The sequence below is a fragment of the Watersipora subatra genome, chromosome 2, assembly GCF_963576615.1.
Source record: "Watersipora subatra chromosome 2, tzWatSuba1.1, whole genome shotgun sequence".
Classification (NCBI taxonomy): Eukaryota; Metazoa; Bryozoa; class Gymnolaemata; order Cheilostomatida; family Watersiporidae; genus Watersipora; species Watersipora subatra.
The window spans coordinates 62,183,739-62,202,704 of NC_088709.1; the positions used below are offsets into that span (position 1 = coordinate 62,183,739).

General features: G+C 36.5%; 1 protein-coding gene across 1 annotated transcript; it reads right to left on the minus strand.

Moving 5' to 3' along the window:
* Positions 1-1,726: 1,726 nt before the first annotated feature.
* Positions 1,727-17,783, minus strand: LOC137387122 (FK506-binding protein 2-like). Its single transcript, XM_068073430.1, has 5 exons — positions 17,641-17,783; positions 17,020-17,228; positions 11,342-11,487; positions 6,352-6,482; positions 1,727-2,028 (listed from the first exon to the last, which is right to left on the minus strand). The coding sequence occupies exons 2-5, from the start codon at positions 17,205-17,207 to the stop codon at positions 1,870-1,872; spliced, it is 624 nt and encodes a 207-aa protein (XP_067929531.1). The 5' UTR covers positions 17,208-17,228; positions 17,641-17,783; the 3' UTR covers positions 1,727-1,869.
* Positions 17,784-18,966: the final 1,183 nt, after the last annotated feature.

The following is an 18,966-nucleotide window of genomic DNA, read 5'->3' on the forward strand; positions in this document are numbered from 1 at the left end:
GTTTTTACCTTAAATTATAACTTAAATACTATGGCGCAATGAAACTTGATAGTAAGATATTTTACAGTAAAATTTTGTGTAACTTTTAGGATTGTTTTGGCCTAAATTTGGGATGTATTGTGGCTGATAACTATATGTGCCCGTCCTCTGTATATGTAAAACAAAGACATGCGTTGTGAAACCAGTTTTTTTATGCAATGGCTACTAATTGAAAGGCTAAAAAGACTTTTTACTATGGCGGAAAATAGAAAGCATGACCGTATTTTCTATAGCATATTGTCTTTACTAGTGCAATGGTGACCTCGTTCTACATTGCTGGTACCGAAGCAGTACAGTGTGCCACAAGAAATGGTCAGGTGTGGCGATAGAATACAAAGGATAAGTACCTGCACAGTTATTCGAAACACTTGAAGGTAGTCGCCGGGCGTTGGTGTACGATATAGGACATTGAATGCCCTGAGTTCGAAACCTGCACACAACAATTTTTGTTCTACATCTAAGGCTTTGGACAGACAGACACAGCTCTGTTGTAGTAAACATTGGTCGTCTTTTATACGACACAATTAGACCAAAGGCAACATAAGTGGTTGGTCAAAACAATCGTGATTCTAATTCCTGGGTTCTAAATTGATCTTTCCAAAAGATGCTTAGCTAAATTGACCTTGCACCATCTGGTAAATGATCTTATGATAATGGCCGCATAATTTTGTTGTACAACGTTCATGTCATCGTGTTAAATCAATCATCCAATAAATATTAGAAGTATGCTCTAGCAAATGAATAAATTAAACATAAAATGGTTTTACAAAAAAATAATGCAAAATTGAGCTTTTGTTGATCAATATGCCAGCTAGCACAAATTGATATTTAATACTGTTGACAGCTAGTTTATGATGTTTCTATGTATAACTGCCAACCAATGGCCTAAGGCTAAGCATAGGCTACGTTGAGCAGAATGAACCAAAAATTAGAATAAGTATTTTTCAGAAATTATTATTTTGATTATTTAATTGGTTGGAACACCTAGCAGCGCATCATTGGCTAGAATATGTGAAGATTGGTTGCACACATCACTGGTAACTTTGAGAGGGAACATCACTACTATGTTGCTAAGAGGTCAAATCTATTTCTTTAACTGTAGAACGGTTTTGTTGCAGTCTGAAACACGCTTAAGAAACATCGTGTGAATTCGGGAACATTAAGACTGCTGCAGCGCCAAAGGTGAACAAATTCCTTTCTTTTTCTTCCATTAGACATATTTTAGTTTTTTTCTCGGGTCTAACTTGGTTTAAACAGAATTGACCGTCATTAACAAAGTACATATCTATCTAGATAAGTATAGATAAGCATGAGTATAGATAGGTACGATATCCTCTGCCTGCAGCTTTGTTATGACTGCCTAGCTGGTCATCAGAGAGTATGTTTTAAAACGATCGGCAGAGCATAGCCTAAACAAAAGCATTTTGACATATAATAAAAAATTGACTCTAGTTATATAACCGCTGTTTTCGTAGTCCAAATATTAATACAAATGCTAAAACTTGCTCAATAGTGAGTAAATAAATTTTAATGTGTCAAGGACGAAATATTTTACTCATGTCAGATGTCCCAGTGTACAAGGTTACACCTAGTGCTAGCTTTTCATAACGGCTCTTATTTTGCCTCCAGTGTGCTTGAGACCCAACAGGTTTTATCTCCACCTGCATGTATAATCTATGAAAGCAAACACGGGCTTTCAGTATTATTATTCAATCATAACAAACAAGCAATCAGCTTCACATGCGTGATCAATGAACGACGCATCCAATATTCAATAGATCTGAGAACAAAACAAACAACAAGAGAGTAGAAAACCATTTCGAAAAGTTGTTATAGTTCGTCATGCTTTGGTCCTGAGAATTCGTCGAAAGAAATCAGCCCGTCCTTATCTTTGTCTTCGTGCTCCATGATCTCTGAGATGACTTGCTTGGCATCAAAGTCGCTAGATCCTCCCATCTTAGAGGACTGTTCATCAAAGTAACTGTGCAGCTGTAGCAGAGATAATGCTAACTTTGGTCAATTCAATGCATGACAGTGTTCAACAGGAAGTAACAAGATCCCGAGAACTCTTAAGAACGCAAGCTTTTAAAGCCTGCATGACTGCTTGTGTGCTAACTGTCTACTAGCAAAGCTATTCGGCTTGAGCATGTCACACAAGAAATATTTTTCTGCAAGATTCTTAGGGCAAAGAGAAGTTGATCTAATGCTAAAAATTGGTGCACAACTAACGGATTGTTCGGTGCGAAAATATATCTTGGCACATATATATTTTACGCGATGTCTAGTCAGCAGCTGTTGTGTGGGTTTCAAAGCCACGCGTATGATGTATGCGGAGGATGACTAAACAGAGTTCAATGTTTCATGAAATAAAATCCATATTAATAAATCCCACATTGTCCTCATGCGTGTCTGTGTGTCATGTGTGTCTCCGTAAACGCAACGGTATTTCTATGTTTTTTTGTTGATTTCATGCAAACGTCATATGCATACACTCCATGCCTTCCATCAAGTTGCTAAAATATTTGGTTTTAAAGCTCTGTCTAGCTTTTGAGAACCAGCTTCCTAAACACCCACCTACAGACTGCCTGATTGATAAGACAGAAATTCTGAGTAACACCAGGCTTAAATGTGTGTCGATATTTGCCAGCGTTTTGGCATCTACGTTTTTGGTAGCGACGCTCTCGAAATTAAAAAAAACTTGACCATGATACAGTAATTGTTTATTAAAAATTCCATGGAATGACAGTTTTTATATAGAAAACACTAAAAACTTATTATGAAAGTATGAACTTTTATTTTTGTTAATAAGTGCGTTTGAAATGTAGAGGAGGGGCACGCTGCAACAGACAATGAAGTTTTGGCTATGAAGTTGTGCAAAAATATTGGAATTTAATTCAAATAATCACATAAGATGCAGAAATAAGTTTTACATAAGTATGCCAAATCCCAATCCTGCTGGTTGTATACTTTGGACAATATCACAAAAGTACTAATTGCGTAATAGTGTGTCAATGTGCCCCAGTAGGGGGTACATTGAAACACCTTATGTGGCATGTTGAAACATCCTTGACTGTTATAGTAAATTTTAGCTTTTGAATTGCGTTCTCTTGAAACTTATTTTTAGCCAAATGATTCAATTTTCCACCAATCATCTGAGCAAGAAAAACTTGAAAAGATTTAGCTATGAACTTTTGAACACTGGGTACAACAATCACGACAAACAAACTTCCACAGTACAACAAAACATATGTACATGTTGATCTAAAGATCAAACCTTTTTTTATATGTTAGCATTTGCAGTCGTGATATCAATATTGTGCAGAAATTTAGGGTTCAAAGCTTCAACTCTATTCGAGCTGTTCCTCTCCATAGGAATAGAGGGGCAACTTTGAGACGTGTTGCAACTTGCCCCAACGCAGTGAGAACACTATGTTTCCATGACTCGCACAATCTCTGTGTTTCAAAGTGCCTCATATGACTCTGAGTAACCAAAATGTTCATCCTAACTCAGGATGATGTAACATCATGAAGTTGGTGGGTGCATTGTGAAGAGAACATGTCTATAGCCGCCTCCACTGACTTGTTAACGCGGGATGATGTACAAAAAAAATTAGCAATTTTCTAAATTTAGATACAAAATTAATAGAGCAAAAATTTACCAATAAATTTTACCGAATCATAGCTCACCTAAATTGCTGCTCTTTTCATTTGATGCAATCAAGATATCCCATAAGATGACCTAGAAGCTCTTTAGCTAGTGAGGTAAGAATTCAAAATGATGTAAGCGAGAAATTTGAGGATTGTTTCAACATGCCTCGCGTTGCAATGTGCCTCACTCTCCCCTGCCGTACATGTACACAGAGATACATATGGCACAATATTTCACACTATTCTGCTATAAACTATATAAGCTTAAAACAAAATGTATAGTCATATTTGTTGGAGATATCCTCTCCTTGCTATTATCAATTAGAGGAAGAGTGGAAAGATGAATCCACTAAAACATTAAAGAATGAGTCAAATACCTTTTGTTAGGCAGCAAGTGTTTTGGTTAGCATAGCCTACGAACATAAATTATTTACAAAAATATCGAGCTACAGCTTTCAATGGCTCATCACCATGGTGGTCCACTATGACCGAAACTTAGCAGGTTGTTTATCATGTATTTTCCTACACTCTAATCAAGGCAAAGACTATCACAATTCTAAAACTGTGAAAAGTAGGCGACTGGACTCAGAACAGCGCATGTGAATCCTCCACGCAACCCCTGCCCCCGCCCGACACATAAATGATCTATTAAAAACACTGTATAAGGAAACGTGGCTATACTATGCTAAACGCCGAGTGCCATATCCGCGTTACTCTGAGTATTTAAACAAAATATAACTTGTACAACTTCAGGCTAGTCAAGATACAGTATAGAAAATCTATCCATTAACCTGAACCGATAGTCATTACCAGTAGAATAAAACTTTTTTTGTTAAAAACCAAGTACATTGAAACCTTATAGTGAGATGTTTTACTATATAAATGTTGCTGTATTACTTTTATAATTGATTTTGTACAAATTTGGGATATATCACATGGCTGAGTGACTGGATGTGCCAATCTTCTGGGTATCCATATATGCAAAAAGTAGAAATGCATTTTGAAAGCGGTTGTTTCATGCAACGGTTAGAAAATGGATGGTGAAAAATATGTTTTTTAGCAGAAAATAGGAATCCTTTGTATACTGTCTTTACTAGTGCAATGGTGACCTCATGCATAAGTGCTAGTACCCAGCCAGTACAGGGTGTTGAAAGAGATCATCAAGTGTGCCGATAGAGCAAGAAGATTAAATATTTGCACAATTATTTGAAAACACCTGAAAATAGTCCCTGGGCACTGGCGTTAGACTGACGGTTTACAAAGCCAAATGTCGTGAGTTCGAATCACGCGCATAGCAATCTTTTTCCCCAACCTCAGCTTTGGGCAGATCTACTCCATCACCAGAGTAAAAGTGGTTCAGCTAAGTTAACTAAGTGTTGAGCCTCAAATGGTTGGCAGCATTACACAAATTTGCAAATTTAAAAAGAATTGTTTATTATTAAATATTTATATTATATAATAATCATGCAAAATAAATTTTTAAGTTTGGAATTATAAAAAATTAATCAGAGATGAAAAATACGAGCTTCCAAGTTCCAGGCTGAAAATGGCAATCAAAGAAAAATGGGGAGAGCAACTCCTTGGAGTGGCCTTGCACTAGTATATAGCCCTCTTGTGCAAAAAGATTACATGAGGGCTACATGCATGACCTTTCAAAACATACCAGATGTCTTAAAGATTTGATAAAATGAAAAATTGACTTGCATTTTCTGTGAATAAAATAATGAATTTTTGTTGCAAATTGGGCATGCTTACAAACCTAATAAACTGGAAAAACCAATTCAAAACAGACCAAAAAAACAGTTTTGTAGGTCTGATGATACTGTCCCCAGCAAAGTGGTATTGTAACCACGCATGGCTATCATCATGCTGTACTGATACTAATGATGTTAACAAAAATTGTTTATATACCTTGACCAGCTGTGCTACCCGGCGTTGCTCGGGTATCAAAAATCAGCTTATAAACAGTGAGGTAGTGAGAGTTGCCTGCCACTTGCTATCAGCCTGGTACATTGCTAATGAATAATTCGAGTAAGCTTACTAATAAGAGCTGCCGCTACGCCATCACCCTGCGTAGTAACGAAACGCGATGCATATCTGCTTCCATATAGCAACATATATCGCCCAATGAAATCATTCAGCTTGTGTGGCTGAGTTGGTTAGGCGTTGATCTCGGACTGGGGGAACCGGAGAGTCCGAGATCAAATATTCTGCTTACATATTATTTAATCCAAAATTTTAATAGCTATAGCTGAAATGACGCACCAACATGAGGAACGATATAAATACAGCTGTACATAGGCTGTCACATGGAGGTAGATATTTGAGGAATTCCAGTTATGAATAGAATAATAGGCTTCTTAGTGTCAACAATCCCTTCAGCTTGGCAGTGAATTTTTAAAAATTAGATTATTCCTAAAGAATGCTAATCCATCAGATTTTGCTACTTCCAACCAATGCTCTGGTTAAATATGGTTAAAATTCTCCAATAGCTCGGAGACTGAACTTACACTAAACATTATCTGATTCACCGAACGGGAAGATAAAGAAACCAACACAACTGCTGTTGATGCAAACGTGCTCAAACGAAAGTGAACAAGTTACCCACTAAATCAACCCAATGCCTATCAGATCGACTCAGTAGGCAGAGTATAATAATCTCACCTCATCAGAAGAGAGATGCTTGTCCTCATCTTTGTCTATTATTTTGAATATGTTTTCCTGCTTTGGGGCTTGTTTAATTTCGAGAAGTTCGACATCAAAGACGAGTGTTGAGCCGGGAGGAATAGCATCTCCTGAACACACGATAGTTTAAGAGTAAGTACATTTAATGAAAGTATACGCAAAGTAAGTATATTTACTAAGTTTCTATACAGTGATAGTGTAGTGACACCTGGGTGTGCCAGTTCTGGAGCGATAAGCTGGGCAGACAAGCAGATCATGTTTCTATAGGGCGCTACAGTAAAGCTATGCTTGTGTGATGCCTTATTTCAAGGTCATGCCTTTCAGAGATTAAGTACAAAACAATTCATGGATGATCAGAAAAGAATGCTCAACCAGGTAGTCAATGAATATTCCAACTTCGGCATTGGTCCAAACAGACTTTCATTTTCAACAACAAAATTTACTGCATCGGAAGCACAGAGAAAGATCTATTTGCATGCGCAAGTGCTGAGGTTGTTAAAGGTTGACTTGCAACAAAATTCACATTACCGTTATTTGGTATCAAAAGATTTACCATGTCTTACTCTGCTGTGTTGTAGGTGCAAAATATGTGGAAATGCGATTACAAGCTCATAAAAGCTCAAAACGAACAGGTAATCGCAGCCATCACAAAACGGCCATAGATCAGAATCAGCTTCTTTCTCTGACAAAGTAATTACATTTGGTTATCGTTTTGTTACGTGATGTTCACACGTAAATTGAATGGGCAATAAAAGGCTCAATATAAAACCTCTCGTAGCACTAGTTTATGACAAACACTTTGGGTTTTACCAAAGACCCCGTATCAAATATACTTATAGATACTGGCTACTTTACAGTTTTGTTTCGGCTTGGTCTAATCGTAAAGTTGTAATCTGATCATGTGACCCATACTTTGCAAATAATTTCTGTAAAATTTTTCGATTATCACAGGTGACCAACAAGCTCATCATGTTAATCAGACAATTATATGTACTCCTTCGAGCTAAGGTTAGAAAATCAAACGAATTTTCACGGTAGATTAAAAGATATCAGTGCTGAAAGTGACAGCATTACAATGACGATAGAATAGACGGGTAAGAACAATAGACATGGTTTTATTGAATGCGTGAAGTATATTTGCAAAAATATTTCGACAAATGAGGTTGCGTGAAAGTGTAAACAGAAGCCATGTTATACAACTACGTCCCATTTGAGCCATTTTGGAAAGAGATTCTAATTGAATCGGTTGAAGAAGCTATTGTAACTGTGATTACAATGAAAGGACATACTCGAGTGTTGTTGCTGCAGAAGTAAGTGCAAAACAGATCATTCCAACTATATTTTTGGCAACCAAAATAAAAAAAGATAATCATACTATTTGAATCCAGTTGTAGGAACTATCTGAAATTGTGGTAATACAACTACAGCAGAGGCTAATACAAGTGTAAACAGCAGTCAAACTTGTAAAAAGTCGAGCAGCCTTTGAAGACATAAACAATACTCATCTGTAACTTGTAGTGCAAGTTTAACACAAATATAACCTTTATCTTTCTTATTATATATTATATTATATATAATATATTATATTATATATATTCTATATCTTTCTTGATAATTTAATTTAAAGTTCAAATTACTTCAAAGTATTACAAACAATGATAATTAAGGAAACTCCAAATATTGCATAAGATCAATCAAATTATATTAAATCAGGAATGCATACATTTAACTAGATGACTGCTTGGGAAATGTTGCCAAACGAGTATTGTTATAGGAGATTTTTAAAGGTAAATTTATCACAGATAACTGGTGAATATCTTCACAATTAACAATCTATAAAAACTTTGAGTACAATCAAAAGCAGCATTCTGTTCATCACACAGACAATAATGCTCAACAATCAAATGATGGTAAGGCGTCAGAAGTTACTGGACGGTTTTAATGCATGACCTTTGGGTGCGTTTCAGCAATAGGTAAGTTTAAAGTTCATTCTTAACCACTAAATCCTAACCACTAGAGCTAAATGGATCGTGCTGTTGCAGATGCTCATCCATGTAGATTCATGAGCGGAATTAAAGCCAGGTGATCACAATTATATAATTCTGGTTTAAAATGATGATGCCGTGACAGCAGCACAATGAATAGACTTTTGGGTGCCTTCAGATTCCCAACCCTAGTTAGGTTATTATGATAAATATTGAAAGAAGATCTATCATAGAATAGAGTGCACAACAAGCATTAGTTTAGTGATGTGTCTCTCCATAGTCTTGGGGTTATCCTCCACACGCCCTTTGGCAGTACTTGACCGCCATGATAATCAATTTATTAAAGGCACGCAAATGAATCCAAGAAAGTATTTCAAAATACACCAATCACGGTTATTATGAAGCAACTGTTTGGTTATAGTAGTCTAGAAATCGTTATAAAGATCTCAAGCTAGAGCTTATAGTGAAGCATCACCATGCATGCCCTTACTGACTGCTAATGGAATATACTCATAGATATATAAACCATATAAAATAAGGTATATATATCTATGAATATACTCAACTCAGTTTTTGTGCACCAGCTAGTGCTGCACAATAAAGCGATATAATTCGATGTGACGATATATTTCAGTGGATGATTTTATATTGGGTCAGTTTTCAAATCAATATGAATATCGAAGCCGATATTTTATCGAAATATCGGCTTATTTTATTTTGCAAAACTGGAGTTGTTCATTCTCCTTGTTGTAAAGAGGGGACAACTCCTTTTTTTTAACCGATATTAACCATTATTTTCTCACATCTTTCATGTTAAAGCTTAATACTATATGTTGAAAGAAGACAACTCCAATGTTCAATATTTTTTGATATTTGATATATTTAGAAACTAAATAATCAAATGTACATGCAAGGATATCGTGCAGCACTACCACATATTTTAATCAGGGTAAAAACTACCACAATTCTCCTAAAATTTTGCACGGCATTCGATTGGAATTGGGCATACAAACGTCGTACATTTGTCCCAATCACGTACTCTTACAGATAAGGAGCTAAAGGGAGAGGTTGGTACATTCAGGTGGTGATAATTTTTCCGGAAACACATTATGGAAATCGCCTATAGTGAGCTGCTTGAATATCACATAGCGGTCCTGCTACATTTCATTAATACATAACCTCATGCCTTGCAATCAATTTCAGAAAAGGTAATGAAACTCCTACATATTATATTAAAACTGTGGGAATAAACAGTATTAAAATAAAATATGGCATTTCAATAAGTCTTTTCACTTAATTATTATCATTTTTATAATGAGAATGACATCTCTATTATTCAGATGATGGCAACTTTTATGTAAGCGTATTTACTAGCATTGTTACACAAACAAAGCTCCGTGATCTTGGCTGGACATGTCTGAGTTCAGTAGCAAGGGAACCGCGACGACTGGAGACATGTTGCAGTTGCAAAAAGCAATTTAAGTTTGGTTGACATTTAGGTCACCACGGTGGTGACCTAAATGTCAACCAAAAAAGGCCACTTGTGGTGACACCACCACCAGTGGCGACACCACCAGTGGCGACACCACCACCAGTGGCGACACCACCACCAGTGGCGACACCACCAGTGGCGACACCACCAGTGGCGACACCACCACCAGTGGCGACACCACCACCAGTGGCGACACCACCACCAGTGGCGACACCACCACCAGTGGCGACACCACCACCAGTGGCGACACCACCACCAGTGGCGACACCACCACCAGTGGCGACACCACCAGTGGTGACACCACCACCAGTGGCGACACCACCACCAGTGACGACACCACCACCAGTGGTGACACCACCACCAGTGGCGACACCACCACCAGTGGCGACACCACCACCAGTGGCGACACCACCACCAGTGGCGACACCACCACCAGTGGCGACACCACCACCAGTGGCGACACCACCACCAGTGGCGACACCACCAGTGGCCTATTTAGAGAATTAAACCTCAACCAGTTGTTTGCAATTCAGGCATACTAGACCATTAGTCCATGACTGTTCTTCATCACCATGTATGTAGGTCAAGGGTAGGGAACCTATGGCTCACGAGTCATGTGGCTCTTTTGATGATTTCATCAAATAAGCCACATATGGCTCGAGCTCTTTGATAAATCAGTGGAATAATTTTCTCGTTATTTATTTACCATAAAACTAACGCTAAACTTAGTCACAATAGACACAATAAAAATAATATCCATTTAATAAAAATATATTTTCATCTGCAACTTTGTGATGTGGTGTCGCAGCAAAGAGTTTATCGTGCTTTCTGTACTCCGCCGTATGTTTTTACATTGTTTGGCTCTACATATGAATGCGAGCAGTCATCCTCACACATGAAGATTATTAAGACGAACCTGCGGTCACATTTAATATATGGAAGCCTAAATGCCTGCATGAAGCTGAACCTCATCCCGTACCAACCGGACTACAAAGCTATCATCAAAAGCATGCAGCATCAGAAGTTCCATTAATAGTAAGAAGTAAATTTCATAATAAATTTGTTATAACATTGTTGTTCAATATAAATCCAGTTTTCTTATACTCTACAAATTGCTCAAACATTTGTTGGTCAACAACACTAAATTTGTTGGTCTTCCTTTTCCATTTTACGTTTTCGAGATTTCGAGATGACTCTCTTAGAATTAAATTTTGAAACATGTGGGTTTTGTGGCTCTTTCAGTCAAGAAGGTTCCTGACCCCTGGATTAAATGCATGGCTATTAACTCAAGTACAAGTATGCTCAAGTACAACATCATTTCATTACCTATGAAAGCAGCATAAAATGTGATTTTTTTTCTGCAACAACTTCTGTATAATTTTCCAATCTGCACAACGACACTATTTTAATTGTTTCTGTATTACCGACATGGCTACCTCAACTGTCATGATATCACATTTCCTCGGCATACTGTCAATGAAGTGGTAGTTACCTGCTCCTTGATCCCCATAACCTAGATGGGGAGGAATAGTCAATTTCCTCCTAGCACCAGGACAGAGACCAGCGAGACCTTTATCCCAGCCCTGTATAACCTGTCCCTGGCCGAGCACAAAGTCAAATGGAACATTTCTGTCTCGGCTACAAAATAACAAATAGCATGAAACAAACAAATAACAAGAAAACTCCAAGCCATTGTAAAGATAAAAAGTATAAGACGACAGCCACTCAAATTTTTGTCCAAAACAAGTTAATTGCAATTTATATTTGAAGAATGCAAATTTACCTATAAAGATTTTAACATATGAAGGTAAATTTTTATGGTTTCAAACTAAAGAGATGAGATAAACTGTTTTCAACATCTTAAACCACCTTTTTTTATTTTATATTTTGTGTTCACACTGAATTTGATTTGGACAGCATATTGCATAACACATTTTGGATTATTTGCAGCATTCAATAAGAGACAGTGTTTAATTAAACTAAATAACACTTTACAGTCTTAGATCAGCGATAAATAGAACACTGTTAGGTGATTAATTTAAAACTAATTAATTTTCAATTTATTAAAAATTAATTTTTAATTAAACTTGGCTGACTTTGGAAGTAGTCTGATAATAATATAATGGCAATGATAGCGACATAGAGGTAGTAATTCTCATCATCTTCCACCAGGTTACAAAGTTGAAGTAGCTGTAGTAGACTAGTCTGCATCGCCGAGTTCAAGGTCAGATGTCCTTCCTGCCACCAACAGTGACCTTGACGGAGGTTGAGCCGGCACCAATCGCTCACATGACAACTCCCTAATCTACACTATAATAGAGGCAATATCCATCCGAAGCTACGCCAAAAGCGATAGGAATAAAACTGCCCAGCGCAGGAATTGAACTTGGATACTGTGATTCACAATCCGGCGCTCCAACCACTACACCACTAAATTACCTCATCTTATCTCTACTTAAACGAATGGAAACAATTATCTGCATGCGTTGAGCAAATGAAAACATGTTAAAGATGAACCTGAACCACATTTTTAATAGATTTTATTAGAAAGTATCGGTATTTTTCTACAATTTGCGACTGTTTTTGATGATTGAGGTGATCTGACTGCCAGGATGTTTCAAGATTAAAATCAATAGGACTTGATCGCAATTAAAATGTTCAGCCAGATCAAGCAAAAGTGCGATTATGACATCTATAGTCGCAAAGAGACTGACAGAGTAGAGACATGTAACACTCTAACTTGAACGCAAAAGACGATATCAACTATAGCAATGATAACAACTAGTGATGTCATTTTGCATGTCTTTTTCGTCTGAGCATTTTTATCGCAATCAAATTTTATCGATTTTAATCTTGAAACATCTTGACATAAACACCTGAAACATAAAAAACAATCACAAATGATAGAAAGGCACCTATACTTTCTGATAAAATCTACAAAAATTTGGTATAGGCTCCCCTTTAACAACCCAACCTGAACGTAGTTTCACTTTGCACTTTAACAACCCAACCTGAACGTAGTTTCACTTTGCACTTTAACAACCCAACCTGAACGTAGTTTCACTTTGCACTTTAACAACCCAACCTGAAGGTAGTTTCACTTTGCAAAATCTTTTATTTTTAATCGCAATTTATTGTTTGCATTGACCAGTCGTGCTAGACAGAATAAAACTACGAATTTTCACCAATTTTAGATCTATGGAATGGACATTGGGTGATTGTTGTGGAACAATAGTACTACTGACCGCTATTCATATTTTATCAGTAATAATAATAATGAAGCAACAAACTAATAATATTGATAAATGTCCGACTCGGAAATGCTTACAGTCTTTTCAAAAATGGCTGGAAGCGTTCGTTCTCATTTTGCAACGCATTTGTGGTAGTTTTTCATGGCATCAGAAAATGTAAGATCGTATGATGAACAATTTTGAATATATTTTTACAGACCGGATGGTTGAAAAGTTATGGCGAATTAAAGCGCAATCCATATGAGCGTAAAAAATAAGACTTCTTTGCACGGGAATCGAACCCAGGACACCCGACTGCATCGCACACGCACTACCATCACACTACTCAGGAAACATAACATTGTACTAAATAATTCCCAATATACTGATTATTCATGATGATCTCTCATAGTTCACAGGACTGGCAAGTAAACTCGCAGCAAAAAACACAGTTTAATCTCAACTTACGATTGCGTTTACATATAAATCCTTGGCAAATGACACAACATTTGAACATATATTTTTTGATGAAATATAGAGTAATTTCCAACAAACTACATTGGAAATGTCTTGAAATAGTTTAGTTTTGTTAGAAAAAGTATTAAGGCTGATATAAATTGAAAATAAAATGCCTGTCTAATAAATATGTTTACAGTAATATAAATTATGGCTAGTGTGAGTTACGGTAAGTTCCTATCACTCTCTCTACAACCAACCCTATGCTTTGCTGACAATACAACACGCTGACGAGAAAACAAAATCTTACTTTTGGCCATTATTACCTTATGAATTTAGATTTTAGAGATAATGCAGGCTTTCAAATTTATTTTTGTACATTGTTTTGTGTAATGCATTTGTTTAAAAGCTATATAAAAGTTATTTCAGGTATTTATTATCGCCTTTGAGCTGGGCAAAAAATTAAACACAATATAGTGTATTTCATAAGAATATTAGTTCAAAGATTTGATGGCTTCGACATACAAAGGAAAAAACAGAGTGGATTTACTTGACTCAATGTTTGACTATATAGTGAACCTTCAGGATACGATTTTGATTTGTTCCAGGGTTGGCATGGTATGGTGAAAAAAATGCATGTAGTATTAGAGAAACCATAGTAATTAAATAATGCAAGCATCGCTTGGTAAAAATTGTCAAAGTTTTATATAAGTGCTGTACATATTAAAAACTAGTAACAAATAGTATGTTAACCTTAGTAACTATAGTTACCTACAGTAACTTTAGTGTATTTAGTGGTTATGATCTGCAATAAAATGTACTATTATAATGTACCGTAGGGAGTTCTTACCTTCAAGACAGACGAATGTTTTACATAAACTTTGAGTTCACCTCAAATACATTTAGCTTACTAAACATACACGCGCGCGCAAGAGCACACACATTCATCACACACATGTTAAGAGAAGTTGTCTGACCTTTTGTTTAAAGAGATCGCAACTTAAATTTTGCTACTGGTCTTAAAAGGAAAGTCTTACCGTTTTACACTTGAGAATTGCTAAACTAAAGGAAATCAGTCATTGGGTCTCTTTCAGGCGTTGTCAAACTATTTTCGACAAACAGCATTTGGGCGTCATTGCTATTTTGACGTACATAATAAGCATACGAATGCGAAATTTTAACTCGAGCAAAAACTTTGTTGAATTCTTATGGTGAAGAAAGATTCGTGTGGTGAGGTGAAAAAAATCTTCATTTTCCACTTCGAAATGTGAAAAAATCCTATATCAGGGTAATCGTATCCAGAGAGTGCACTGTATAGTAGTCCCGAACTATTTTGTTTTTTAACAACAGCGATGAAACATGATAGCAGGTCCTTTGTGCAAAAAGGTACCAGAACTTAGTTACGAGCTAAGAGTTATTTATCGTGGGCATAAATATTTCTCTGAAGGATCATAGATGCGCTGTAAAAATACTATTGTAAACTTAGTAGAAATCTATTTTACATCATTTAAAACTTAAACTACATTTTCATTGCAAATACAACTGACGATAGACTCAATTAAAAATCAGAAGCTGAAATTAGTTAGATTTTTCAAAGCGTAAAAATCTTGACAATATACAGTAATACTTCAACTTACGAGTGCTCCAACGTACGAGAAACTTAAGATACGAGCCAGCTTTCTAGCAAGTTTTAGCACTAACATACGAGCCATGTTTGAGATACGAGCACTTGAGTGAGTTGCCAAGTATGTCGGAGGTGTTTTATTAGAACAGCATCACTCTGTATTTTTCAACTGCTCAGGTTATACTGTTGTACCGTGTTTTTTTGTGCACGATTTTCTGTGCAGAATTATGTGAATTAAAAGTACTGTGCGTAGACCGAAAGTTTGCCAGTAAAATGAAAGATAATACAAAGAAAAAGCAAATGATAACAGTCGATATTAAACGAAAAAGTATTGAAAAATATGCGAAATGTGTATGCGTGATTCAGATAGCTCGGCAATATGACAGAAATACATTCATAATTATCAAACAGAAGGATTATATTCAGGGCATTTAGTTCGCAAAAGGACTAGCCATAGTTTCTAAACGGTGCAGCGATCTTCACGACCGCTGATGGCATTGGACAAACAATTGGCCGGTGACAGCGTAACTGAAACGATGCAATGTGAAAAGGCCGGCGCTATCTATCCAAACTGTTTAATAGACATTCGGACAAGTTGGCTAGTGATCGTGTGTTAACCATTTGTGACGACACCTGTGTTCGTCCTAATCGCAACATGTTGCAAGGGCGACAAAGGCAAACGTCCTTAGATAGGTTTATCTTAAAACGGCCGGCTAGTCGTGAAAGCGAAAAAAAGGAAAGATTTCTCGCTAACCAGTGAGAAATTTCAAACTATGAGCGCCGAAGAAATTTTAATTACGTTTAGTTGAAAATGAAAGTTTGCTTTTAGGTTTGCTTCTAAGTTTGTCTTTTAACACTTTGATAAAATCTAAATTTATCAAAGTCAACTGTTGTAACGAAGGATAACTTATATCTCCCTCCCTGGCAAATGCGAGTGTTAACTGCTATTGTATGTATTTAATTTTACATTTTAATTAATCACATTTCCTTGCATTATTTTTTATTTGTTGCTTTTTGAACGCGTGTAGTACGTAAGGACAATAGCCAACATGTTCTTTCTGTTACAACATCTTGTTTTGAGTGTTTTATTTGCCTTTTTTTAGAGTATGGAAACCAATCAATATATATTTAATTGTTCTATATATAATATAATTGCACCAACATGCGAGTAAATTGACATACGAGCTCAGTCTCGGAACGCATTAAGCTCGTAAGTTGAAGTATGACTGTAGAATGACAAGTCAGTTCATTTGAGCATCATACAACTAGTATGATAACATCCCAACAGACCGCACTGTCACCGATAAACAAATCACTAGCAAGCGATTAGCTTTGAATGTTGCAGCAGATGTCCCCTTTGATCAGCGAAACCAATATAGATTGTAGTTCTCAAGTATTTTGATAAATATAGTTAACATACTGAAATTTCAATTTTGGAATGGTGGGATGAGTTTTATGTTAAGAGTTCAAGTATTAAATTGTTTAAGCAGCTCATACCAGCAACACTCTTCTCAATAGCATTGTATGAAACCCATGTAAGGTTGGGTGAATCCCTGGAATGTAACCAGCTACAGCAAAACGTTAAATTTGCAGCTGATTTTTAATTTTTAAAAACTGATTTTTATAGCATCTGCAACAAGAAGATTTGTTGCAGATACTATAAAAACCAGCACACAGAATTGGCTTAATATGATACTAAATCTTGATGTAAGGGAAATTAATTTCTGCAACCAGTAATTTTCTAAAATAGAAGGTGGCAACTTTTTGATATATATGTTATCTGCTAAATTTATCATGAAACTTTGTTTGTCGAAGCTTTTAAAAATAACTATAACTTAAAAGAGATATGTATTTGCATACCTTGAATCAAATTGGGTGCCATCTAAAAGAGTACCAGTGTAGTGCATACTAAGATAGTCTCCTTCAGCTGACTTTTTCTCACAATCTGCCACTTCAACAAGCTCTTCCACTTGCAAGTCATCCAGAGTAAAAATGCTTTGAATATTGGTAGCTACTAAGAGTGTTACTAGCCATGCCATACGAGCCATTTCAGCAGTATTTATTAAAACCTGCAACCAAACCTTTGGAGCATTAGCTTTGAAGACATAGTTAATATACTTGCTTGGTGTGGTAGTCCCGGAAGTGTGATGGTGTATTATGGGGGATGTTCCTGTACTACCAGGCTAATCATTAGAAAAAAACATGATCCCCATAATAACTTCAAATGAACCAGAATTTTAGCATGCTAATTTATTCCACACCTTCTTCACTAGAATTAGCTGAGATTACTGTTATGACGGTAAACACAGGAATGCCGGGCTGAATCTCCAGCGCTTTAAATCATGAGATTATATATAGCGATTTTGTTTTACATGTAGTGTGACACTCGATTGTTCAGCTTTTATCGATGTAATGCCTCCAACATACTTGATTAGCTTTAAATACAACACAAGTTGTAGATAGACTGTAACTTATACATACCTTTTCTTCAAAAATAGTTACTTTTTTAACGTGGCAACGAGGGTCACTCTGTAGCCTCTTGGACACGCACTTACCGTTTTTTTTTAAATGTTCAAATTATTTTTTTTAAATACTCAAGGATCATGTGCTAAAGTTTGGTAGAGACTCCACCAAGATGGTTTCTCAACAAATTCACGGGACGCACCAGATGGCTATTCCGTAACTCTGTCTCGCACTGTTTTATCGCCCCAAAAATAGCCCGGCTGCAATAATGCGCCAGCTGTTTTTCAGTCGCGCAAACAATCTGGAAAGTATGTTAATCCAACGATAAATCCCTCAATCAAATGCTTTATTAAAACAGCATAAAACTGGATATTACGACTGAAAAAAGTTGTTCTAATTACTCTAACCCACTAATAATTGTAAAACACTATAAATCACGCAGAAACAAATGCATATCTAGTGATTACGATATGTTATAAAATGTAATACTAATACGTAACGTACGTGCATTCCCTGAAGTTCACCCCCTCCAAGACAGATATAGCAGCTACCGGCGGTGTAAGGGAGACTTCACGGCAATACGTTTGGTACGCTACTTTTTGTCCTGCTACGTACCACAGGGTAAACTTTAATTTTAACTTAAAATATTTAACAATTGAAACACCTTAAAATAAGTTTAAATATTACACTAATTCGAATTTGGTCTTCGGTTTCAATCAGTACTGTATTGTCCTATTAGGAGACTCCGGAACCATCCGGAGCACTTTTCTTCTGTTAAAATGTCGGAAATTGCTAAATCGGCATTGCATACATCGTGGAAGTCACTACGTGACACTAAAATTCACAGGCCCGTATTCCCTGAGGCGGTTGGGCAGCTGAGTAGCCCCAACCTTTTAGTGATCTTCGGCGGCTAATTAGTAAGATTTTCAGTCTAAGCTCATTCACTTGGAATTCCCAACAACTAATTACCTAGCGCTCTAACGCAACGTTGCGCTCTAGCAACTGGTGATGAAATGGAGAGGCTCACTAATCTAGTATTGTTTTGCCTGCCACCAATGCATTAGGCGAGAGATACTTTTCTGCATTGAAGCGAATCCAAAGATTGATGAAGAACACCATGGGGCAGGCTGTCTAAATAATCATCTAATGTTACACATATATAAAGATGATGAAATAGATACAGAATCAGTTGTAAAATATTTCTGCCATGGACACATTGCCAGAAGAAGAGCTTTTTAAAAGACCAGTGTCAAGCTACAACAATCAATCTTCTATGTACACATGTACTTGTATGTTTGTGTTTGCAGGCCAAGTTTGTTGCTCACTGTATTCTTAGGTGGCCAT